Below are 25,657 nucleotides of genomic sequence, written 5' to 3'. Positions count from 1 at the left end.
TTGCGATAGTGATTTTTTTCGAATGAGCTGATTTTTTTAAATAAAAAACATGTTTTTTATAATAAAAAAATTAAAATGACGGAATAATAACATAATAGCGGTCCGCTATTGTCTCGATTGACTGCGATCCGTTAAATTGCGGCCACGATCCGCCACTATTGATGTGATCCCACTTTACACCATTATTTTTCGTAATAGTGATTTCGGATACTACCGTAAATACGGTATAACAACCTCATACCGCTATTCAATCGCTATTTGAAACCTTGCTTGGATCATCTAACCCATAAAAAAAGGCGTTTTGACCATTTAATGTTCTTTATAAGTTTTTTTATATAATAAAAAGACTAGTTTTAATACTTATAAGGGTAAAGTAGACAAAATATCTCTTGATTATAGAGTACTGTTTTATTGAGTATTTCAGTTATTAAAAGTTAAAAATGGTCATCGACTATAAGTTGTTGCTTTATTAAGTCTTCGATTATTAAAAGTTACGAAATGATCACCCAATTATTCATATATTCTAAACTCGTTTTTTTTGTTAAAATTGACAATCATTTGAAATAAATGTTAACCTGCTAAATGTGATATGATAAAATCATATTTTTAATGATGCCTAGAGGCACAGTCGTTGCTTTCAAGCATTGGCTTGACGACATAACGTTTTAAGCATTGACTCGAGGGAATAATATAAATAGAAACTCGATCCACAAAATACAACCCAAACAATTATGAGATCAATTTTTTTTATTATATCTTATAGAGTAGGTTAACGTCCAACTCAGACGGTCGTCGATTTTTAACATAAAATGAATAGTTTAGAACATATAAACAATCAAGTGACCATTTTGCAACTTTTAATAGTCGATGGACTCGACAAAGTATCGTCTTATAGTCGATTGATCATTTTATAATATTTAATAGTCGATATACTTAACAAAACAACATCTTATAATAACAAAACATATCCTATTATATACTTTACCCTTTTTATAATTATGGCATGCTTCCCATAATATCATCGAGGAATACTCTGAATTTAGAGAACAAGTGTCGCACACTAAAATAAGTTCTTGCTACTAATTATTTATCCGTGCTAGATTTTATATTCCATTATTATAATTTAATAATAATAATTAAATAATTATTTAGAATATTGAGGGTCAGATTTGTTAATAATAGTTTTAATATAATAACGTATCTTTAATTAGTATTTAAAGAAATTAAATCACTTGAGGAAAGTTATATATCTTTAATACATCAAATAGGTCCGTTTCTAAGATTTTAGTAGTCCTCAGAATAACAAAAAAAAATTTAAACTTATGATTACAATTTGTATTTGTGTCTTCAGTCGTGTTGTATCTATTTCTGTTGCGGACATAATTGATGATTTGTAGTTGTGAATTTTTAATAAACATATATTTTTGTAGGCATAATAGTTGTGGATATCACGATTTCGGACGATGTCGTTACCTCTACATAATAGTTGTTGTCATTATAGACCGTTATTTAAGTAATTGTTCCTAATAACAAGTGTTGAAAAAATAAATTTTAAAGGTAACTCCATTATATTAAATAGGTATTGCCCCTGGAGATGATTTTGTACCAAAATAAGTATCGAAAAAATAGATACCTAATAACAAATATTAAAAAAAAAAATTAAGAGTATGCTCATAATAAAAATATTTAAAAAATTAGACATCTAATAAAAAGTACTGAAAAATTGGACTTATAATAACAAATAAATATTAGAAAAGAAATTGAATCTTAAAAGTATACCCTAATAACAAATCTTGAAAAAAAATTAAGCCTTTGATAACAAGTATTGAAAAAACCGGGCTCCTAATAACAAATGTTAAAAAAATATTGGTAAACGATTAGACGCTTATACAAATATCAGAAAAAATAAATTATAAGAGTAAGTCCTTAATAATAAATATTATAAAAAAAATTGAACCCATAATAATAAATATCGAGAAAAAAATAAACCCTTAATAACGAGTATTAACAATAGTGTCCTACTTATCTTTAAGAGCCTTTCTTACTTGGATTGTGAGAGATTAGTGGGAAAATTTGTTAGGAAAATTCGAAACTAGCCTTCTAAATGCTTTTCCTTTGCCGAAAGATTGCAAGTCATTCAAGCGGTTATTTTCAGTGTTCAAAATTTTTGGACTAGAGTTTCTCTATTGCCTTCCAAAGTGCTGAACCAGACTGAAAGATTGTGTAATGCTTTTCTTTGGAAGGGTTCAGATGGTTCAACTGTAGGCGTTCAGGTCAGTTGAGAGAGGTTGTGTCATCTCAAATGTGAAAGGGGCCTGAAGATAAATAATTTTTTTAGTTTGAGATAGAGCTTGTATGATAAGATGGTTGTGGCTTCTTCTTGCGTAATCGGGATTGCTTTGGGCGGCTTGGATTGAGAAGTACATCTTGAAGGGGTGCCCTCTATGACAGGCGCCTATGTAGGACATCTATAGCTGGGCATGGAAAAAAATTCATAAATCGAGTCAGAGTGTACCAAGACCATCTCCAACGCTACTCTACCATAACATTTTTTTGACACTGTAGCATCTCCGGTGCTGCGCCACATCCTGCGCCACAGTAAAGATGTGCTACAGTGCCGCGCTACATCTAGCGCGGCATTGTAGTTTACGCTACATTTACTTTTTTTTTACTTAAAATATATTAAATTATAAAATAAATAAAAATATATTAAAATTAAATAAATAATCATATTATTTTTTTTGTAATTTTTTGGATTTTTTTTTGTATTTTTTCTGATTTTTTTATATTTGTAAAATTAATATTATAATAGTTAAATATTATGAATAAAGTAGAGTTAGTGGTAATGTAGAGATAACGCTGGAGATGAATTATTGTTTCATCTTTAGAATAGAGATAAAAATACGCTAGAGTAGATATAATAACCGGAGATGATCTAAGGTCGCTGTTTCCTCCTCTGCTTTTGATGCAGGGTGGGATTACTATAGATTGTTCACTTGCTTTGTTCTTATTTTGGGAGAAGTGATGTCTATTGATAGGTTGTTGGGATTCCATTAATTGTATTTGTTTGTAAAAAGAGGACACTTCTTTAGTGCGATATTTTAATTTAAGATTAAAATAAGATGTTATTGATTTTATTATTATTTAAATAATAAAATCGGTAAAAAGTTACGGGTGATATTATTATTTTTTACTTAAAATATCATTTTTTAATATTTTCGGTCATTTTTTTAACGTCTAATTTCCGGTTATTTTTTTGAAAATCCGATTAAAACGCCTAATAATAATAAAATCGATCATTTTTAACGCCTAATAATATTTTCGATCATTTTTTACCGATTTTATTATTTAAACAATAACAAAATCAATAACACCTTATTTTAGACTTATAATAAGACTGACGTACGTGAGTTTTTCCCGTATAAAGTTAGTTGCTTTAAATGAATAAAATATCATTTGTAAAAAATATTTTTTAATTAAATATAATACATTATATAAATTTTGAATTTTGGACAGATATCCCTGCCACCGAAACTCCAAATACGGCCTAAAATCAAATTATAATTAAAAACTTTATTGTTAGTACATCAAATTATTTATTATTGTTATATTAGCAGATAAGAACATGACGCATGCATGAGTCAGCGCACTCACATGATATGTGCAAATAAGAGAAGCGGGCAGTAATTGGCCAAATAGGAAATAGCTAACAAAATTCCTCATATAATAATTAATTATCGGGTAAATTATGGTCAAGGTAACTTAATTATATTTTTATAATAAATATGTTATTTTTATAAAATTATAAACAAGTCATTCAATTTAAATATTATTAATTTTAATCTTTAAACTAATATGATTTAACAATTTGATATTAATTTCATACAATTCAATAGATTTGACCTTCAATATTTAAAAAAAATCATTTTAGTTTTTGGTATTCTCTAAAATTATTTTTCATTAATATAAAAATATTATATTACTTTCATGTTATAATAACATATTAAACTTATTATTACTCTATGACAAAATACAACTATTCAACTATTATTTTAATTCAATAGATTCTCTTGGTTTCATAGCATAAAAAAAGAAGTTTTAATAAATTTTTTAAATATAAAGATCTAAATTTATTGAATTGTTTTAGATTAAGATAAAATTGATAGAATTATATAAATCTTTAGACTAAAAATATTATTAAATCAGACCACTTTAAAAATTAATTTTAATTTAACGGTATCTGTTTATAACAATATTTTAATTAAGTGATTTGTTTGTAATTTTTTTAAAATAACATATCTATTACCAAATCTATAATTAAGTGATTTTAGGTGTAATTTACCCTTATTTAAAATTATTTTTATTAATAATATATAAAATTATTTAATTTTTTTTACATAAAAGGTCAGAATGCACAAATCAATAATATTTTCCATAAAAGAATATCCGTTTCGGTTCGTGTATTATATATACTGAAACAAGCATGTTCACTGTATTACGAAACTGTAAGTTTCACTCTATTATTGATCTTAGGATCCGGTTAGTTCATTCACAAACGAAAATGATGAAGCGATTTTCACTTCAAAGAGGTAATCAGAAACTGATAAAACAAAATCAATCGAAAAAAGCGTTTTGATTGATTTGTTTGTTTAATTTTGATTATTTCGCTGTATCCTTTTTGTTGCAGTGAGGAATTTAACGGCTTCAAGGCATCTGGCTTTTGCTTCTGTGAACTCTCGTTTCTCTACTGCGACTGAATCTTCTTTTAATCGCCGTACTCCTCCGGTATAGCGCCTTTGTTTCATTATCTGTTTGCAAATCATATGTATATTTTTGTTCTTTTTTAAAATTAGATGGAGATTCATTTCTCTAGTGCAATCAGTAGGAGACTTTTTGAATGGTATTTGTTCAATGTTTTTATGTATTGATCGGACTGGATTTTATGCAGAGGGTTCCTAATCTTATAGGAGGTGCTTTTGTTGATTCAAAATCAACATCAACCATTGATGTTTTAAACCCTGTGAGTATCTAATTTGTGTGTGTGTGTGTGCGCGCGCGAGCGTGTATCAGAAGATTTAGCTCGTGGAGTTTATTGGATTAGTTGGTAATTTATGTTATTTGGAAAACTAAATAGGCGACACAAGAAGTTGTTTGTCAAGTTCCTTTAACTACAAATGAAGAGTTTAAAGCTGCAGTGGCTGCTGCAAAGCAAGCTTTCCTTTCATGGCGAAATACCCCAATTACAACTCGTCAGCGTATTATGCTCAAACTACAAGAGCTTATTCGTAGGGACATGGTACGCATGAGCTCAGTTCAGGTTTTTCTTTGTCTAGTAAGAAAATTGTTATATATATGCATTTTAGCTAATTAACCTGCTCAAGCTGTATTTTCTTTTCAGGATAAACTTGCCAAGAATATTACAACTGAACAGGGCAAGACATTGAAGGATGCTCATGGGGATGTCTTTCGGGGGCTTGGTTGGTATCTGTATTCTTCAATGTATTGATTGAGTTGATTGCGAAAATTTTCAACCATAACAGTGGTAAAGATTAATATTTTGTTTCCTTCTTTTTAAATATTGTGGACTTTTTCATATAGAGGTGGTGGAACACAGTTGTGGAATGGCAACCCTGCAAATGGGGGAGTATGTGCCCAATGTAGCTAATGGAATTGATACGTATAGTCTTAGAGAGCCACTTGGTGTTTGTGCTGGGATTTGCCCCTTCAACTTTCCTGCAATGATTCCCTTATGGGTAAGTCTTGATTTTACACCTAGTAGTTTCAACATGGCATAGCCATTGTAGACTATCTACTGCTAAATCTAGTAAGGTAAGGTCGCTGGTTAAGGGTTTTTTTTTTTTTAATATTCTGACTAATGGATTTCCTTAGAAGGAAATTACAACAGGCACACAAGTTCAAGCAGCAGGGCATTGCAAAAAATAATTGAACTTGTAGAGAACATAACAAAACACAGCTCAGAAGAGTTAACAATTAGACACACACTGCAAACAATCACATGATCTCATAGCTAGGTAACACAGTTGGCTAGCACACAGGTCCCAAAGCTAGGTTGATAGTTGAGATAATTTTACTTGATTAAGTTGTATCTATTTCTAGTGGTACTTGTTTGTCCCCATATTTAATTTCAGGCTTATGAACCTTATTGGATTTTTATTTCTCACATTTTAGTGGAATCGTATTTCTTCATAAACATAGGAACTCATAACATGTGGTTTGGTTCTTAATGATGATGCTTCTTCCGAGTTTGTTCAGTTTCTTACCTGCTTTATCAACTCCCTAAAAGAGAAAAACTGTCATAGGTGTTATTATTTTACTGCAGATGTTCCCTGTCGCAGTTACATGTGGTAATACCTTTATTTTAAAGCCATCAGAAAAAGATCCTGGTGAGTGCTACAATAACTGTTATGGAGTATAATCCGGGACTTTGCTTTTACTCATTTTGTTGTGATGTGTTAATTCTTAGAGGACAACTTCGTTTATTTTTTTTGTTCTTACATGACTTCACTTTTCTCTTTAATTCTTTGATTAAAATGTTATTTTTATGCTTTCCAGGGGCATCCATAATGCTGGCTGAGTTGGCAATGGAAGCTGGTCTGCCCCGTGGTGTCTTAAATATAGTTCATGGCACCAATGTATGTTCTTCAGTAACTTGATTTTATGATATCCAACAGTTCTGTTTATCCTTTTTCTTTCCTGATAAATGCATGGGTTTGCAAGCTACAATCCGTTAAACGCCGCTATGAATATCAAAGGAATAATTTTTCTGTTAATTCACAGTGTGCATTACCCTCTGCAGTCAATATCTATAAATACACACAATCACACACATAATATATATATATATATATATATATATATATATATATATATATTTCTTGATGGCTGTATGGATGGTATAAATGTTTAATGTTCCATTGAGTTAATTTTACCTTACATATTCCAATATATTTTGTTGTGGCAGGACATTGTTAATGCTATTTGTGACGATGACAATATCAGAGCCATATCATTTGTTGGTTCCAATACTGTAAGTATGCCTTTTGTATCCAAAGCACTCAGATGGGTATATTTCCTTGGGATCTAATTGATCATTGTCTTTGGTGAATGCAGTAACCAATATGAAAAACTGATGTTTTATTTTACCGATTTCCATTTCTTGGCTTCTTTTGTTAAACATTTTATGTCTTCAATGAAGTAGGTGTTACTGTTTGGTTCTCCTAGGATCTGCTCTTCACATGTTCTGCACTTTGGATGGCTAAATTTTGACTTTTCCCTTTCTGATGATTCCCTAGGTTTTTTCAAGATATCAACTATTTATTATGTTAATTTTCTTCGGCCCCATCTGCCTTTGCATAAATTGTATTTTTTTTGTACTTGGTAGGAAAGTTATCATGCCTATTTCTGTTGTGATATGACTGTTATGATGTCTAGTTTCTGTCCTTGACTTCTTATTGCAATTCGTGAAAGGTCATTGATGTTTCACAAAGCAGTTCATTATGTTGGTTATATTATTCTTGATGTTTTTTTTATTTTCGGAAGGCTGGCATGCACATATACGGAAGAGCTTCTGCTAAAGGAAAACGTGTACAGGTAAAGTGCATTTAACTTGCATTGGTAAGCACTACACAATATATCTCCTAGTGACAGGATTACTTCTGTTAAGCTACCATATCTGGCATCAGTTAAGTTTACAATTTGCAATTTCCTTATACAAGGTTGGCATTCAACTATCCGATTGATAACAGTTTGGATGCTTAACAAATTCTATGACTATCTAAAGTTGAACTAAACTTAAATCTTAATAATTATTCTTCTCAGTCCAACATGGGGGCCAAAAATCATGGAATTGTCATGCCGGATTCAAACAAGGAAGCTACACTAAATGCTCTACTTGCTGCTGGTTTTGGTGCTGCCGGGCAAAGGTGCATGGCACTTAGCACAGTAGTCTTTGTTGGTGACTCAGAAACTTGGTATTGTTTTTTTCCTCCCATCTTGCTGGTAACTTTTTGAAGCTATGATTAAGGGGGATCCTGACCTTTTCCAGGGTGAATGACCTGGTAGAACATGCCAAAGGTCTTAAAGTGAATGCTGGAATCGAACCTGATGCAGACCTCGGTCCAGTTATTAGCAAAGAGGTAATGTGTGTTTCAGATATTTCCCACCTTTTCTGTACTACCGCTAGCACAATACTAGATATCATTCCTAAACTTTTTTTCTGACAAATTGAAATGCCCTATTTCTCTGGGAGGACAATATAAAATCTATTATTTATCCTAGGCCTACCTGTATCAAGGTGTCAGGTCCGTCACAGGGTTGCCTATTTTCGTAGCACAGATCTTTCTTCCCTTTTATCTTATCTTTCATCCATACACCTTTTTTATTGCCAAAAGAGAGAGAGAGAGTAATCCAGATATCTCCAAGAAATGACACACTAAGAACTTTCAAGTACAGACTATGCAAGGATGAGCTCAGACCACTCATCATGATCAGGTTATTGAAGGCGACCGGTATAATATATTATTAGAAGAATCAAAAACACTGACTAGAAGCTGGGAATTCCAGCAAAAAGTTGGAGCCTGAGCCAACTTGAATTTATCTAGGGGGATGGGAGCTAATCAAACCAATTATGATGCCCTTTTTAATGCCTTCAATTCATTCTTCTATTTGTTTGGATCCTTGAATTTTTTTTCGTTGGAATTCTTTCACATTTGCAGGCTAAAGAACGAATATGCAGATTAGTTCAATCAGGAGTTGATAGTGGAGCCAAACTACTGCTTGATGGGAGAAATATTGTGGTATTTAATGTTTCTACCATATTCATTTTCTCAACAACTTTTCACTTTTGGCATCATATAGATGGTAGCATATTCTATCTTCAAGATTGAATAATCCTTCAAAAGCGCATAAAATCGTTGGATATTTTGAACCACTTAAAAATTGATTTGTCTTGGGCCTGTTCGCAGTAGGGATTGAAAATAATTTATAGAATTGAAATAATCCAAAAAGTTTGAATTATTACAACAATCCAAATGATTTTCTGGTTTACCAAAGTTTTTCAAATGATCCAGAGATCGTTCGTACTTTGTTTCCCTGTTGCTAACTAGATTTTCACACTTTTCAACGAAAACATGTTACTAACTATTTATGAGTGACAAAATAGGTTCCGGGATATGAGAAAGGCAATTTTATTGGTCCTACAATTTTATCTGATGTCACAGCTGACATGGAGTGTTATAAGGTATTCATTTCTGTTTTTGACTTGTAATGCATTGTTTAGTTTGTGATCCATAAAAATACCAGGAGTGGGTGGGTAAAATGACCGACATTCATAGAAGATACCTGACCACTCTATTTCGGCCTGTGCAGGAGGAAATCTTTGGCCCAGTTCTTATTTGCATGAAGGTGAGTTACTTCCCTTCCTATTTCTTCACTAATCATACTTTTTCCTTTTTTAACTATTGCCAACTATTTCTTCTTTCACTCCCCATGTCCAGGCTGACAGCTTGGACGACGCGATAAGCATTGTTAATCGAAACAAGTACATCCTGAATCAGACTCCCTCTTTTGATCTTCTTTAAGTTACATGTTCATATTTGTTTTACTTGTGAGTTGTGCTCTGTTTCAGATATGGTAATGGTGCTTCTATATTCACTACTTCCGGTGCTGTAGCAAGGAAATTCCAGACAGAGATCGAGGCTGGGCAGGTAAAACTATAGGTGAAATATAGTAGGATATATCTAAAATTGTTCAGAGCTACAAGTAGATAACCTATAGAAGTACTTGTTTCGAAACATGATAGGATTGAAGATCATTGCTTTGTTGCTGTAAAAGTTCATATCATTAAGTTGCTTTGATTATATTCAGGTTGGCATCAATGTTCCCATACCAGTTCCCTTGCCGTTTTTCTCATTTACTGGCAGCAAGGCATCTTTCGCGGGTGACCTTAACTTTTACGGTATTATATACATGATCACTAACACGGTTCAACTCAACATCCGCTGATACCCTCTCCATTTTTACCTGACTTTATGACTTGGAAACTCATCTTTAATTGCAGGGAAGGCTGGCGTTAACTTTTTCACGCAGATTAAAACAGTGACTCAACAATGGAAGGATTTACCTAGCGGAGTTTCCCTAGCGATGCCAACGTCGCAGAAGTTGTAATCATGATGTCGGATTGTTCTTTCAGGAGTTCCCTGTCTGCTATGAACTAATGTCCAGATAAATGGGGACAAATGCTGAAAATCGTTTTAGGGCGGAAATAATGTTTCTTAATGTTGAAGTAAAACTAGTACCTTCAGAAAAAACAATAGTTTGCTGAGCTTCTCTTCGTTTATGTAAGGCCGAAGCATTTAAATTATGGTTGCGGACACATTTTTGGTCTCACCACGTTTATAGTGGTTGGGGATAAAGCATTTTCATTTTAAACTATTATAAAAACTACTTCTGGATGATAAATGTCTACATCACTCGTTGAAAACTAAGAAACCGCTAAAGTAGAAAAAGAACTTTAATCGAGATGACCTGTTTCTCAAGTTTCACGGCTGTGGAGATTTGAAGCTCGACTCAAGTAAGTTACCTTTTTTGAAGATTATTTAGCTTCTGAATCCGGGCCAAGTGCTTCCTTCCCAAGAGATGACAGTTCAAGTCCTCTGATCGAGTGCAGGTTATGTTGCATATGGTGCACCGGAACTGAGGAATTTTAGTCTCACCATCTTCCTTTCCAACCTGTTGCTGACCTCGTACATTTTCACTTGATTTTACTGGATTTCCCGTCATATTAGTTGTTGGTAACGACTTCCCCAATTCCTCTTTCGGCAGATGACATTCGCCTGTCTCGGGTTCAGGATTCACTGCCCTGTAGCATGTGGATGCATTATTTCCGGGAGGGTCAGAGTTCATAGGCGCCACTGAAGAAGCATCAGATACTTGGCATTTGGGAGGTTTTGCTTCTTTTGGCTTCCCTGAGTATTACTTCTTGAACCATGTTTCCGATGTTCCTTAACCGCCGAACCTGAACCAACATTGCCTTCGCAGGGCTGGTTCTTTGTTAACCTCTAAGCTGTGCTAGCCAACTGAGTTAATTCATGAATTATTTTTTATGTTATCACTATAAATTATTACGTTGTATTATCATTGTTTAATTTATTATTTTATAAAAATATAAAAAAATACAATAGCTTGGGAGAGAAAATGGAAAAGAACTCTTTCCAATTTAAGATAAGAAAAATATCAATATTTTAATTTGTTTGTTTAGATAGAAAGAATGCAAGTAGATAGGATGAAGCCAGCCAAGCCATGTGAATGGGATTTGAAGGTTTACCAAATTGCATTGTGGGGTGTTTCCCCCTTTATTTGTCACTTAATAGAAATCAATACCAAATAATACAAATAATTGAAATGAAAAATTAATTTTTAAGTCGAATATTTTTGTATATTATCGATGTGTACAAATTAGCCATTGAAGAAAATAACATGAACATATAAGAAAAACGCTAAAATTTCAATCAAACAATTCAGATAAACGATATATAAACATTATTATCAACGGTAAAAAAATAAACATCGTTGATCTTGCTCCTGTGGGAGAGAAACTTTTCGATCTTCTACTTATGTTTAGGGAGATTTTTTAATGAAACCCGTACGGTTGTTTTTGTATATAGCCCTTACTAATACATACAAAGCTCCCTTTCAAAAAAAAATTAAAAAAAATAAAAATACATATAATAATAATGAATCATTGATAAATTGTCTTTACCGTAACTCAATCATAATCTATATTCAACGATTGCAAGTGACTATTGGTATATTTTAAAATGTAAAATGGGTATACGAGTTTTTAAATTAAAGGGGTTTACAAATTATTATTCATAAAAATGGCATTTTATTTATAAAAAAAATGGGAGAAAATAGAAAGGGTTGATTAGTGATTGAACCGTTTCCTATGTCACAAAACACAAAAATATATTATCATTAGATTAAAAGATTATTACTCATTAAAATGGTTTTGGTTTATAAAATATGTTATACTTTTGGGGGGGAAATGGGTATACAAATCTTTTAATCAATTTTGACTGTTAAATTTAAATATTTTTTTAAAGATTTTATTTTCATATGATATGTTATAATATTCAACCGGTACAAAGAAAAATAATGGACTGAAAATTAAAAAAAACGAAAATTAAGCAGTGCTCTTGGATTCTATGAAAGATCATTACTCAACACATAATCGATGCCCCAAATAATTTAATCTACGACTTAATTATTTAATTAATTTAATTGTCAAGAGCGATGGACATGATTGAATTAGATATTGATATTGTAATTCCCATTGACTTCCATATGACGAACCCTGATTATCAATTACTAATAAACTCTTCAATCAATCTCAATCATAAATTAAATATTGTCCATTTTAGAAATTTCAAATTCAAATAATAATGTCTACAAGATGTATGTCGACGATGATAGACTCATTCATGACTAGAGACATCTCATCGACCTTCCCTCATCTTCTTCGTCTTATCATCTCTCTTCATTCTCTTCTTTCATTTCCTTTTAGTTTTCCTTTATTTCTTTCATTTTCCCCTTACCTTCTCTATTTCAACCACGAGATCTCCTCCATCGCTACCTGACAAATGATTGTTGATTAATGTGAATTTTTTAATCATCAATACGACTGTAAACAAGCCAAGTCAAACTCTGAATATTATTAAATTTACCTCAATTAATGCTCAAACTCGAACCTAAACCTTAAGTATATGAAAGTCTTATATTATACTTTAAAAAATAACAACATACGAATGTTAATATTAACAATAGTTTAATTTAAAAATCTAAAATTTTAATATATTATTTATTCAAGTTTCTCATGAGGTTTTCGAGTCGGATATCAAGTAGCTCGCTTCGGTTCGTTAAGAATTCGAGTCGAGTCAATTCAATTAGAGAGTTGACCAAACTTTGACCGAATCAGTCTATAGTAAGTCATGACCCATCTCTATCTCATTTACAATCCTGATCACCATCTCCTCTTTCTTTCCATCACCATTCAATCTGTTGAATCACTCAATTTTACGAAGGAAAACTCTAACCTATCAAAGCAAACCGTGTAACAACACTACAGTGTGATTTCATGGAACCATAGGTCAATCTGACCCAATTTTAGTTAAATAAAATAATTTCAAACCCTAAATCCAATTTTCCCCACAAAACAGAATAATTTTCCTCACTCATTTCTCTCTGGTTTCTCTCGAAAAATAATAACTCTTGTGCCTCAAATGAGTAATGAATTATTTGAACCTTTTCTTATTATTAAACATTTATTTTAAAATTAATAAAGTATTAATTAAGTTAATAAAAAGGTTTTAGTAACCCTAATCTAAAACGTGTTTTTACTTGATGTTTAATATATTTACTCTATTTACCATTAACGAATTAAAGATAATACATCAACGTAAAATTTTAAAAAACTAAGATGACCATATTCTCATATGTAATGGGGTAAGGGAAGGTAGGGTAGTAGGCTACTACCAACGCTAGGTTGAGAGCAACTTTCGTGAAAGACCTCCGGCAATTATGAAATTACCCACCATGGGACTTGATCCCACAACCACAAGGTTAAGAGCCTCGCGTTCTACCAACTGAGCTGGAAGGGCAAGGCTCTTAAACTTGTGGTTGTGGATCGAGTCCTACGGTGGGTAATCCATAATTTTGACTGCCGGAGGTCTCCCACGGAAGCTACTCTCAACCTGACGTTGGAAGCAGCCTACTATTCTACCTTCCCTTACCCCATTACATATGGGAATAAGGTCAGCTAATTTAAAAAACTAAATTCACTTAAATTTAATTTTGATAATGAATCATCATCAATTCACTTAAATTTAAAAATATTTGAAGATGATACGTAAAATATATGTTAAAGAGAAATGTCAATTCATTTTTTTTGGTAATTATTTAATGATATTAGAATATATGATTTAATACACGAATCAACTTACCTCAATGATTAATAGGTGATTGAACGTTTATTATCAAATAATTGAGAGTATTTAGAACATATATTATTTTGTACTCACTTTTAGGTTAATAAAAAATGATTTAATTTTTTAATAACAGGATTTTATATTTTATAATTTATATAGTACTAAAATTAAATTCAATAATCTATAATGTAAAATACTCGTGGAAGTGAACAATCCAGCGAGGTCATATTTGTAATTAACGTGACCTAAACCTTGCTATATTAAAGTTCCAAAACGCTCAAAGTCTCAACAATCCTATAAAAGAACACGAAGAAGAACAGTGAATCTCAGTCTTTAACACCTCCACTCTGAAGATTATAAGAGAGAAAATTTTGATCTCTTCCTCTCTCTATATAGGCTAAACCTTTAAGCCTTCAATATATATATTTATCAAGAGAAGGAGAGGGAGCTTGATTTTGATTTGATTTTGATTTTTGTTTTGTTTTTGAAATTATCATGGGTGGTGGGAAGAGATTTGCTGTTCTTCTATGCGCGGAGGATTCCGATTACGTCAAAAAGAGGTACGGTGGTTATTACGGCGTTTTCGTCGAAATGCTGGCGGAGGAAGGCGAGACTTGGGAGGTTTTCAAGGTGGCCAATGGAGAGTTCCCCGATGATGATGGGATCGCTGATTTTGATGGATTCGTTATAACCGGGAGTTGCAATGATGCGCACGGGAACGATGTTTGGATCTGCAAGTTGATTGCTCTTTTGAACAAATTGGATTCGTTGAATAAAAAAGTTCTCGGGATTTGCTTTGGTCATCAGGTATTTTTTTTCCTCCCTTCGGATTCGTGATTTTCTTTGGTGATCTTCTCGGGGAAATCTTAGCTGTAAATGAATCGAAATCGACAGTTTCAGATTGTATGGATGAAAATCAGTCAGCTAATTTGCGATGGACTTAATATTTTTATTATTAGCTTAAATTCTTGATAGATTTAATAGTTTTAACTTAAATTTGTGATATTTTTATTATTATGCGATAGATTTAGTAGTTTTCTAAATTAGAGATTTTTATTAACTTGATATTAGTAGAAGTGTCTTTGATTTTAAATCCAAATTCAAACATAATACAAAATTTAGAATATAATAAAATATAATATATAAAATATAGAAATTTGGATAATTTCTTTTAATATTTTAAACAGAAATTAAATATATAAAATTAAATTTAACTTGCATGTAATGTTAGTTGCTTTGTGAACACTATATGCATGTATTTTGTTATATTATATTTATATAATTAGATCAATATTCTGCTGCATTCATGAAATTTTATAAGTAGAATATACTTACACAGTATAAAATTCATTAATTTTGTATAAATTATAATCAATAAATCTAAATGGCTGGTCTTGATTAAAATAAACTCTTTATTCTTTTATGAATTTTTTTAAAAATAATACTGACATACAAATTTTATTGTAGGTTTTATATAATTAATGAATTTTATACTGTGCATCATGTGAATTCTATTTTTTGTTTTATTGGAAAGATCCTCTGCAAGATGAGTAGAGGTTAGCTTTTATTTCCACAAGGGGACCAAAGCTTAGGTGGAGGGAAGGTAATTTAATAGCCTGCACTTAAATATGAGCCATTTGTTGCACATGAGACATTGCTTGTTTCAACACGAACTAAGTGATTTCAGTAGTAAAGAGATTTATTTTTATTCTTTGAGATTTTAAGTTCGAACACAATGTATGGAGGCATATGAATCTTCATTGTCAAATGATTGAAACACTTTAAACATATATTATCTTATATTCAACTCAAATTTATTAAAAAAAATACATTGTTTGTTTTTCCTTTGGGTTAGGTATATAATTTACTGTTTTTATCGTATAAATGTGGAATCAATCAAATCTTTTCGTAATCCCGAAGAACTCTGGATTCTATAGTTTTGTAAGTTCAGCATTTCCTAAAGGAATATATAATTGAAAATACTCTTGATAATACTGACTACTCAGATGCTGGTTGGGCATTCTCAGCCACTAGTTTCCACCATTTTAATATCAGACTTCCTTGTTTAATTCTTTAATGATGTATGACAATGGCTGATTTAAAGGTGTGGGGCTTCTGCATTTAATATTTGCCTTACAAAAATATGCACATAGCAGATTACAATGTCGGCAGAATAAGTTTCAACTCGTGCAAAAAACGTGTTTGCCACTTCCTTGTGTTCTTTTTTCTGTCTTGTTCATGGAATTGTTATCCTTTTTTTTCAGTTTTGTTCCTTGTTTAATTCATTGATAAGATCAACGAAAATGTGTGTATGCTTGTGGTTGTTAACTTTAGTTTTTGCTATTTGATTCAGATTCTTAGTCGAGCATTGGGAGGAAAAACAGGCCGAGCCATCTCAGGGTGGGACATTGGGTTGACATCTATTCATTTGTCATCGTCTTCATCGAAGCTCTTCTCATCTCTGAAAATTCCGACCACTCTTTCGGTGATCGAGTGCCACCGTGACGAGGTCTGAAACATCTTTGTTTCATGTTATGTTTGAAACATGTCTACATGTGTTTGAAACATCTTTGTTGTTAATATGCTTATAGGTTAGAGAACTTCCACCGAAGGCGGAGGTGATAGCATGGTCCGAGAAGACAGGTGTCGAGATGTTTAGGTACGGTGATCATATGCTAGGCATCCAAGGCCACCCCGAGTACACCAAAGACATTCTTCTCCACCTGATTGACCGTCTATTGCAGCGTAGTTTTATCGAAGTATGTACATCCGCCATCCGATCAATTCCAAGCTCCTTGATGGTTTTAGTGATTTGAATGAAAGTATTGACAATCTGTATATATAATGCAGGAATCGTATGCTGAAGTACTGAAGGCGAGGCTGGTGAAAGTGGAGCCTGATAAGGAAGCATGGAAGAAACTGTGCACCAGTTTCCTCAAGGGTAGGTTATGATTTATACTTTGAAAAATTCAGTTTCAGAGAGATGAATTGTAAATAGGAACCCTTTTTTGAGAAGTTTTAACAAGTTTAGGGAGTCTGAGATTTGGCACGGATATACGCTTAGAAAACAAAGAGCTGTGCTTAGTTTCAAACTTTGATTTTGGTTTGTTCTCTAAGTTAATAAAATTTGCAGGTTTTACTATTTACTTTCAAAATAATATGTGAATACTATATTTATTCCATTTAATAAAGTAAGATGAGTTATTAATTTTATCTCTAAAAATAAACTATAGACTAGTAACCCAAGTCTATATAATAATCTCATGGTTGAACCTGTAAAATAATATCATACTTGAGATGCTTTCAATAGTAAAATCAAGGTTAAAGCTGTAAAAATAAGTATTCACTTAAGAGTATTCATAGATATTATTGAATCATTGAGGGGAGTTGTTCAGCTTTATCATCAACAAAAGGGAAACATAGATGAACAAAAGTGAAGTCCAGATCTAACATCCCATTGAATGAGCAATAAATGTGGGCATAAATTTAGGCACCCAACATTGATCCTGAGTTCCTCCTGCACTCGGACAGCATATCCATGTAGAATTGGCACTTGCTGATTTCGTTTCCAGAGCTGTTCAGGCACTACAAGAAACACAAACGGTCGTATATCAGTACATTTTGTGTTGCCAGACGTTCCGAAGCTGTTAAAACTCGGAATCAAAACCCTGATTTCGATTCAAAGTTCTGGTGAGCCAGCGCATGCAAAAACTTCTAGTCTTATGAACAATAGAATTATCAAGTAACTGAGTAATTGAGGGTGAAGTTTCACATACGTCTTGGAAAGCCTTAGAGTGTGTGCCGCATGCATCAGACCCAGTAAAACTATTGGCAGTGGCCACTGGTGCAGGGGCGGTGGCAGCCTCAGAAACCACAGTTTCATGTTGAATAGTACGAGGACCCATAACAGCATCGACAGCCCTGTGGGCCACAGCACTTCCAGTGCCAAAAGCCATGCCTGGAAAAGATTAAGAAAATAATCAACTAAAATGAGAACGATGAATCATTAAACGCGTAAGAGCAAATAGCCCAGCATCTCAGAAGGAGATCTATTCACATACCCTGAGCTATGGTTGAGCCTATGCCTCCAAGAAGGGATCCCCCACCTCCACTTTGACCAGGGGCTGGAGGAGGTGCATGTTGAGCTGCAACGGAAGATTATTAAACAGAATTAAACATGAAACTCAATCGGAGAACCACTTATCGAGTGTACAATGTAAATCATACACTAAATATAATAAGAATAGTTACCTGGTTGAGGTGGTGGGCTGCGTGCCGGAGCAGGACGAGGGGCTGGGCGAGAAGCAGACCTTCCTGCAAAACAGCATGAACAAAATGGGAACATAAGACAAGGGGGGAATACAGAAATTCCACAAATAACAGATACAACATTAACATATTAATCAACAATCATTTATCACCTCCAAATCCAAGGTACTTCATTTGTATAACAATGAAATGTTCAAATAACAAGCTCAAACATGAAATAATCACAGAAGGATAAGAAACTACTCTATAGCAAGCTCAGTTTTAAAGAAAAAAAACTAGATAATTTGGCAACGTATCAAAATGAAAACAATACCAAATAACCCAATAAGCAAAAATCAAGGAATGCAGAAAACCCTAGAACACAGGTGGAACAGGAAGCTAGCACATAAATACAAATAAATTAGAGATAAAGACGCAAAGAAAATGTTCAAATTAAGCATAGATCTGAAAGAATGGAGAGGAGAAACTAACCGGAGCTTCGGCGAGGCATGGTGGCCGTTGTCAAATGTAGGCGGCGGCGAGTTCGGGGTTTTATAAGGAATGAGGGTTTAGCTGGTTAGGGGCTTCTATTATATAAGAGAACGATAACTGTTGATTGCCCAAAAGCCCCGGAAATGCACTTAGGTCATATTATGTTATTAGTCATTATACTATATATAAATTGCAGATTTAAAACTTTATTTTATATTACTTTAATATTTGATATAATAATTATTTATAATTTAATGAGATTAATTTATTATATCATAAATATAAAAATAATAACAAATATTATATTTTTAGATATTTTATTATTCAATTTGATATATGAATAATAAAAATAAATGACGTATAATTATTCATATAATTTTTTTTATGTTGACGGTTGAAATTAAGGATGAATATTTAATTCAAATTCAATAAATTTTTATTTAGTTTTATAAGTGGGTCAAAATCCCAATCTGACCCATGACCATTAGATAGAGGTAGTCAAATAAAGGCAAAACAAAGCTCAAATGAGAAGGGAAAAGCAAAAGCACAAACAAATTACGGTCCAGTCTTTCCATTTTTGGTGCTATTGTGAGTAGTATTATCACTGTTACATTCATTTGATGTACAGAAAACAAACAAGTAACAATGAAGCCTAATCTCAAATACAAATCTAAGATTTTTAAGATATGGGTTTTCTCTGTGTCTGTCTGTATGTATGTATGGTGTAATCCTGAATTCAAGAAATGGAATCATTTAGTTCTCCATTGCAACTCGATCTGGATCCGTCCGTTCTTCGAGTCTATCAGATGGTACCTCTCATTGATTCTTTTGTTGTTAACAACGTCGGAAAGATTTATATCGACATAACCTAGTGTTTCCTGTTGCAATACAAAAAATTAATCCCGTCAGTCACGTAATTGCGAAACCGGGGAAAACAAAACCTGCAAATGTCAAAAACAGTAGAAACAAATACATGTATACATGAGCATGTCTCTGTGTAAAATATCAACTATAATTTTATTTATATGTATTCGGTGTTCGAACCACATAAATCTCAGTACAGCTCATTCACGTATCACACATCCGACATATGATCTTCCAAATCTCAATAAAAGGAAAACAAAGATGAAATATCAACACCCGGACAACAATAATCATGCCTATAGAATGCTAAACTGAAATTTTGAAACATAATAAATTGATTGCTATGAAGCATGCCCGCAATGATGCAAAATCTCACCTTCGGATGCAGCAGGCCAATCCCTGACGAACTGCTGAGAACTTCCACGTGCAATTTATCGTTAACGGGAGGCTCATCCAGCATAAATGTGAATTCCTCTTCCCATCTTGGATCTCTGTTTTTCTTTACATGCTGTACCAATAAAATTTGAAAAACATGTCATTTATAGGAAATACAAACTGACAAAAATCTCAGAACATTTTATTATATGGTCTCAGTATTGCGATTATTCTATCTTAGAAGACCATGAATATCTAAAAAGATCCTCCTACAATCGTCATCTATTTTCATCCAGTTGAATCGATCTTTAAAAGCTTACCGACCATCTTTGATTCTTTTTCAAATAAACATAATTCTACAAGAATGGATGTAATTATGAAGGAACCAGTGAGCACCCTTGCATGAACTTAAAATAACAGATGAATATGGAACAAATAATGGATATTAAAATTAGGGTAAAGGTAAAGACAATGTCGCATAATGTTTTATAGGTATGAACTATGAAGTTCCTTTTAAAATAACTCTTGAACTTTGCAAATAAATTTAGCAAGCAAAAGGGAGATACTAATTTCTAAAAAGAAGGTAATTTTAAATGCTACTGTCAATAATATACCTTAGTCTTTTTCTTCTCGCCTCTAAAAAGAACTGTCACATATGGATTCGTGTGGTGCTTTCCTTCAACATCTTGCGCCTCGTGGATAACGACTACAAGCACTCCTCCACCATCAGGTGTAGTATCAGGAGCCCTCTGCAGTGATTTTGACTCATCAAAAGATTTTGGTATTTCATCTTCTTTGAAGGGTTTATATGTTAGCTCCACCTCAAGCTGCCCATGCGACTTCTTGTTTTCAGCATCATTTAAGTCCATATTTTTAAGAAGTTCAAGGGTCAAAACTTTGGGCTCATCAGGAGTAAGTTCTTTCAAAGGAACCACATTCATTCCCATCTTGTCATGCTTCCCAACCTGAGAACAAGAATAAATAGTTAAGGTAACAATAGAAACAAATGATAGAACTTCAAATAAACTAAAAAGAAAAAAAATTGTAAATCTTACCCGCTCCCAGTCATAAACATGAAGCTCCAAGGCCTGGGTCTGGGGATCTTTGACAATCATATTATGTTCCTCATTCCATTCAGGGTTCAGGTTCTTATGCTTCACAGCAGTTTTCTTAGATGTAAGCTTATCCTCAGTTAGCTTTATTTTAACATAAGGGTCTGATGCACCCAAAATATCTTTTTTCTTTAGCTTCATTGCCCTTATAACTTTCACATGGAGAATTCCTACAGGCCTCTTAAAAGCTCTGCAAGTTCAAATTTATAAGCCAAGACCAATGGAGTGAAAGAAACAAATGACCGAATAAGTCATAATAGAATAGGAGAGCATCCTTGAAACATACTTTGATGGATCCAGAACTGGTACTTGCAGGGTTTTAGGCCAAAGATACATGTTTGCAACCTGATCTTTGATGAGTTCCTGCATCACATGCATCCCTTTTGTAAAATCCAAAGCAATAAACTATAAGATCATATAGATAACAACAGTCGACAGCTGAGGCCTTGGAAAGATGTTTTCCCTATCTCTACAAAATATAATGTCATCCTTGAAAAAGTTAGCACAAATGTATTCATCACTAACGAAAGGTCCAACTTCTATGCTAAAAATTGTGCATCTAAAGGGAAAAGAAAAAATATGCCTTAAACAGATTGAACTTTTGGTAAAAGAAACACACTTTCAAACATATAATAAAGCCATGTATATCAAGTACTCGAGTAAGAAACTAGGAAATGAGATTTAGAGGGAACATCATAAGGCATTTTACCTGGACAAACCTGTAAAGACCAGGTATGGACATGAGATCAGCCCCGATAAGCTTCAATCCAAAGTCAATATATGGCTGCAGGTTAGAAGACAAATGATTAAGAGAAAAGGGAACTAATCATGATTCATCAAAAAGTTAAAAATACTGTCACATTAATTTCCTTGTACAGACTAATTACGTTTAATAACAGGCAAATCTGACATGGGCACAGAATTTGCAGTTAAAAATACTCAGTCAAATGAAAATATCAGATGCATCAAAGATCTAAACAATAGAAATAGAATTTAATTCCAACCATGATCTCAAACCTTCTCCATCAAGGACACGAAGATATTTGCAAAACAAGGAAAGCTTGGAACCAAAGGCTTTAAGGTAATACGTGGTAGAGCGAACACTTGCAAATCCACAACCTGAAATCATCTAAGCAACACACAATTAACAAACAACCTACTCTATCCTCTCTTAACACAAGTAGTAACTGTCAAAAAAATATTCTCCTAGATGATAGGACAAAATAACAACCTGGACAGTTGCCTTTAGGCCAAATGCTTTTACAGCAAGAGTAACATCAGGATTTGCAGCCCACTTTATTAATGGTTCCATAATTAACTCCTTTTCTTCTGTGACATACACCTTCATACCTATCAAGGGGAAGAAGAGCAACAAGGTCAGCGAAAAATCTGTGGGGGAAAAAAAAGGAAAGAAGAAATTATGTAAAAGCTGCAAAATTTAGTTTTGGACCTTAAAATCTAGGCTCACTGGTCCAAGAATTAAGCAACAAGGTTTTCTAAGAGTATGTTGCTCTAACCTATAAACATTCTGGAAAAAAAAACTATAGTTTTTGTGTGTGTGCATGAGTTGGGGTATTCTGTTGGGGAGGGGGGATACCTTTTACTTTAACTGAGACAAAACTTATCTCAGTACGCGGATCATATTATTTGGATTAGCACAGATAACGACCACTTTTTTTCTATAAAAAAAATAATGACCACTTTTTTTGTCTCTGAAAAACTGAGATATTCAACAATTTAGCAAACATCATAGCAATTGATCCTAGAAAGCGACATTTCGAATGATTATTCATGCATATTACAGTCCAGTTTCTCTTGCTAATACCTTTCTAAATAAAAGGACAAACAGAGCAACTTTGCAAGAGGTGGAATTAAAATTGAGAAGTAATTGATTGACTAACCTTGGAAAGTTGGCGGCAAAGATCCTAATGAAAGCTTTTCAAATTCGACAGCATCAATTTTGTACTTGGGAATTTGCTCCTCTATTATGGGTTTGGCAATATTCTTGGCAGTCATGCAAATGGCCTACAAGGAGTAAGAAAAAGTATATGGGAAAAGACCCGAGAACAAACATGTAAAGAAGTAAGAAGATGCCATTAAAATAAAAGTTTGTTTGGACCAGGAGTCAAACCTTGTCAAGATAAGGCCACATATATTCCAAAAACTTGTTTACCCAGTCAACCTTCACATACACCATAACATAAAGAAAATGCAGTTAACATGATACAAGACAGTAAAGCATACGTAGAAGGGCCTGGAAGAATGTGACAGAGACTAATAACATTGACGTACACGATCATAATCTGGGTTTTTTACCCATAGCGGTATCTCTGGAAGCATCCTTTGTAAAGTCTCCGAGTCTTGCTCAACCAATGGACGGATTTCAGGATCCTGATAAAGCAAACATGGGCCTAAATGAACTCCAAAAAAATTGCAAATAAAGCTAGCAGGTATAAAATATTGACAAAACGCAGCACATATATGATATAAATTCTTTCCTTCAGCTCTCCGTGTATGTTGTTTTTTCCTCATTAACCATGAACAAATGAAAAAAGAATGAGTAGGTGAGGCAATTTTACTCAAACTTGGGTGCAAGTGTCGAACACAGTTGCGCCTAACACGAGTATGTTCAGTTTTCCCCTAGATTTCACGTATTTAGTTCTTAGGAGGATTATATCATCGTACCCAAATTCAGCCATGATCAAACTTGGGTGACAGAAATGGATACTTCGAGAAAAATAATGTCCAAGTCATCCGAAACTTTGTCTATTATTGTTAAGCTACACTCTAGGGACCCTGCTACTAGAATCATAACTAAGTAATATTTCAAACAATGAAAGTGCATATGTGACTAATCCCATATTATTTCACTTGCATTTGATTGCTACAGCTTCCACCAGTTACGACAGCCTTTCAAGGTATGCAAAGTGACTAAAAGAAACAATTCCTAGCACCGTCAATCAGCAACAATAATAGGCATCAAACATTCACAACAAATCAACTTGATACAGAACAAAGAAAGATGCTGAAAAACAATTAAGAACTGAATCTAATAAAGAGGGGAAAGCATAAATACGTTCTATACTAAATTTAACACAATATATATTGAGAGAGAGAGAGAGAGATCAAAGAGTACCTTGACATCGCTAGGCTGAAAGAAGATGAAGAGATAGTAACCGATAACAAGACCCGCTGAAATCCCAACTCCAAAACCACATAAACCCAAAATAGTACTTAAAAACCCCATCAGTTCCAACACAAACACTTAACTTCCTTTTTAAGTCTCCCCTGTATACCAAACAATCCCTAAATCACAAAAGTTTCTCCAACTTCAACGAGAACAACTCGCGAGTTCGCTGGCGGTGAAAGCGATCAGTGACTTTTGATGGGTTTTTCTTTAGGGAAAAATGGAAGTTCAAAAATGATGCAAAACGGCAAAAAGAGAAAGATCTATCGGTTGAGTGCTCTTGTTGGAGACGATGGATTCCATGAAGAAAACGGTTCTTGGGATTCACTAAGGAACCGGGTAATTAAACTTGGATTAAACCTGATAAGACCGTTTTACTACTCGCAGTTAATCAACGTTACCATTTATAATGTATTTCAAACCTGTATTTGATACAATTGTGTCAATATTGATAAAATTTTATTATTGTATTTAAATTTAATTAACTATCATTATTTAAAATATTTAAATATTATAAAAATGAAAAATAAAATAAAAATAATTCATCTCAAAATTAATATATATTTAAATTAAAAAAAATAAAATTTACGATATTTAACATGTATTTATATAAAATTATTTTTACACAATACTTAAATTATCTATTTCTTTTGAACCTCTAAATTACATATAATTGCACTTAAAATCAAAGTATACAAGCCGAATTAGGATTCCACCAACATTTGTATATAAATATTAAAAAGAGTAAAGTAAAAGAAATGAAAAATAAGTATAATTATCATTATATATATTATATAACCTAAAAATAAATTAATTGAAAATATGTATTAAGCTTGAGATATCCTTATATTAGAATATAATTAATCACTAACAGGGGTTGATTTAAGTGGTAAGTAGTTTGATATCGCTTAAGTAAGGTCTCAAGTTCGAATTCTTGTGTATAAAAAATCTCTGTTAGGAAACTCGCCCACCAAAATCAGATGTGCAGACACATATCTATTCATATTAGTCAACTCAACATATTAATATCTTATAATCATGAACAATTTGAATTTTTCTCGAATAAAAAAATTTATTAGGTTCTTTTAATTTTAAAATTAAATAAATTAGTTTTTTAAAAGAAAATAACCTTTCACGTTTCTATATTATGTTACTTTGATCCTAGTTCTAAAAATTTTAATAACTTTAGTCTTATATTTACAAATGTGTAAATCATATGTTGAATTTTATAAAATCATAATTAAATTAACATAATATGTGAACATTATAAGTTAAATTTATTATTATATTAATCAAAATCATATAAAATTTAAAAAAAAAATTGAAGTCGTAGAGACTAAATTTTCTTCTTAGAGAGAAGAATGCATTTGTGCAAA

The 25,657-nt window shown here is 32.7% G+C and overlaps 4 protein-coding genes across 6 annotated transcripts; 2 read left to right on the top strand and 2 right to left on the bottom strand.

Annotated features, from left to right (window-relative positions):
• Positions 1 to 4,481: 4,481 nt before the first annotated feature.
• Positions 4,482 to 10,356, top strand: LOC120214902 (methylmalonate-semialdehyde dehydrogenase [acylating], mitochondrial-like). Its single transcript, XM_039212702.1, has 19 exons — positions 4,482 to 4,589; positions 4,688 to 4,785; positions 4,949 to 5,020; positions 5,135 to 5,296; positions 5,399 to 5,477; positions 5,599 to 5,753; positions 6,341 to 6,404; positions 6,574 to 6,653; positions 6,983 to 7,048; positions 7,561 to 7,611; positions 7,840 to 7,991; positions 8,066 to 8,156; positions 8,736 to 8,816; positions 9,182 to 9,259; positions 9,388 to 9,423; positions 9,516 to 9,559; positions 9,647 to 9,725; positions 9,886 to 9,976; positions 10,079 to 10,356. The coding sequence occupies exons 1-19, from the start codon at positions 4,484 to 4,486 to the stop codon at positions 10,183 to 10,185; spliced, it is 1,692 nt and encodes a 563-aa protein (XP_039068633.1). The 5' UTR covers positions 4,482 to 4,483; the 3' UTR covers positions 10,186 to 10,356.
• A 4,081-nt stretch (positions 10,357 to 14,437) lies between these two features.
• LOC120214909 (gamma-glutamyl peptidase 5-like) lies at positions 14,438 to 17,037 on the top strand. The gene is made up of 4 exons (XM_039212713.1): positions 14,438 to 14,810; positions 16,357 to 16,512; positions 16,595 to 16,762; positions 16,854 to 17,037. The coding sequence occupies exons 1-4, from the start codon at positions 14,499 to 14,501 to the stop codon at positions 16,953 to 16,955; spliced, it is 738 nt and encodes a 245-aa protein (XP_039068644.1). The 5' UTR covers positions 14,438 to 14,498; the 3' UTR covers positions 16,956 to 17,037.
• A 296-nt stretch (positions 17,038 to 17,333) lies between these two features.
• Positions 17,334 to 18,866, bottom strand: LOC120214911 (coiled-coil-helix-coiled-coil-helix domain-containing protein 10, mitochondrial-like). 2 transcript variants are annotated; one of them, XM_039212718.1, is made up of 5 exons: positions 18,744 to 18,866; positions 18,255 to 18,317; positions 18,065 to 18,148; positions 17,780 to 17,961; positions 17,334 to 17,588 (listed from the first exon to the last, which is right to left on the bottom strand). In XM_039212718.1, exons 1-5 carry the CDS (start codon positions 18,760 to 18,762, stop codon positions 17,490 to 17,492), a joined length of 447 nt encoding a protein of 148 aa, XP_039068649.1. In that variant the 5' UTR covers positions 18,763 to 18,866; the 3' UTR covers positions 17,334 to 17,489. The 2 variants fall into 2 exon arrangements, with proteins under 2 accessions (XP_039068649.1, XP_039068648.1); XM_039212717.1 differs by lacking the exon at positions 18,744 to 18,866 and having other exon boundaries at positions 18,255 to 18,363.
• A 577-nt stretch (positions 18,867 to 19,443) lies between these two features.
• LOC120214901 (synaptotagmin-1-like) lies at positions 19,444 to 24,573 on the bottom strand. 2 transcript variants are annotated; one of them, XM_039212700.1, is made up of 12 exons: positions 24,231 to 24,566; positions 23,387 to 23,485; positions 23,226 to 23,276; positions 22,996 to 23,119; positions 22,326 to 22,444; positions 22,112 to 22,213; positions 21,804 to 21,878; positions 21,381 to 21,457; positions 21,038 to 21,284; positions 20,597 to 20,947; positions 19,984 to 20,115; positions 19,444 to 19,621 (listed from the first exon to the last, which is right to left on the bottom strand). In XM_039212700.1, the coding sequence occupies exons 1-12, from the start codon at positions 24,339 to 24,341 to the stop codon at positions 19,493 to 19,495; spliced, it is 1,617 nt and encodes a 538-aa protein (XP_039068631.1). In that variant the 5' UTR covers positions 24,342 to 24,566; the 3' UTR covers positions 19,444 to 19,492. The 2 variants fall into 2 exon arrangements, with proteins under 2 accessions (XP_039068631.1, XP_039068630.1); XM_039212699.1 differs by having other exon boundaries at positions 20,597 to 21,284; positions 24,231 to 24,573.
• Positions 24,574 to 25,657: the final 1,084 nt, after the last annotated feature.

The sequence above is a fragment of the Hibiscus syriacus genome, unplaced genomic scaffold (genome assembly GCF_006381635.1).
Source record: "Hibiscus syriacus cultivar Baekdansim isolate YM2019G1 unplaced genomic scaffold, ASM638163v2 tig00110109_pilon, whole genome shotgun sequence".
Taxonomy (NCBI): Eukaryota; Viridiplantae; Streptophyta; class Magnoliopsida; order Malvales; family Malvaceae; genus Hibiscus; species Hibiscus syriacus.
This window is presented reverse-complemented; position numbering and strand designations above follow the sequence as displayed.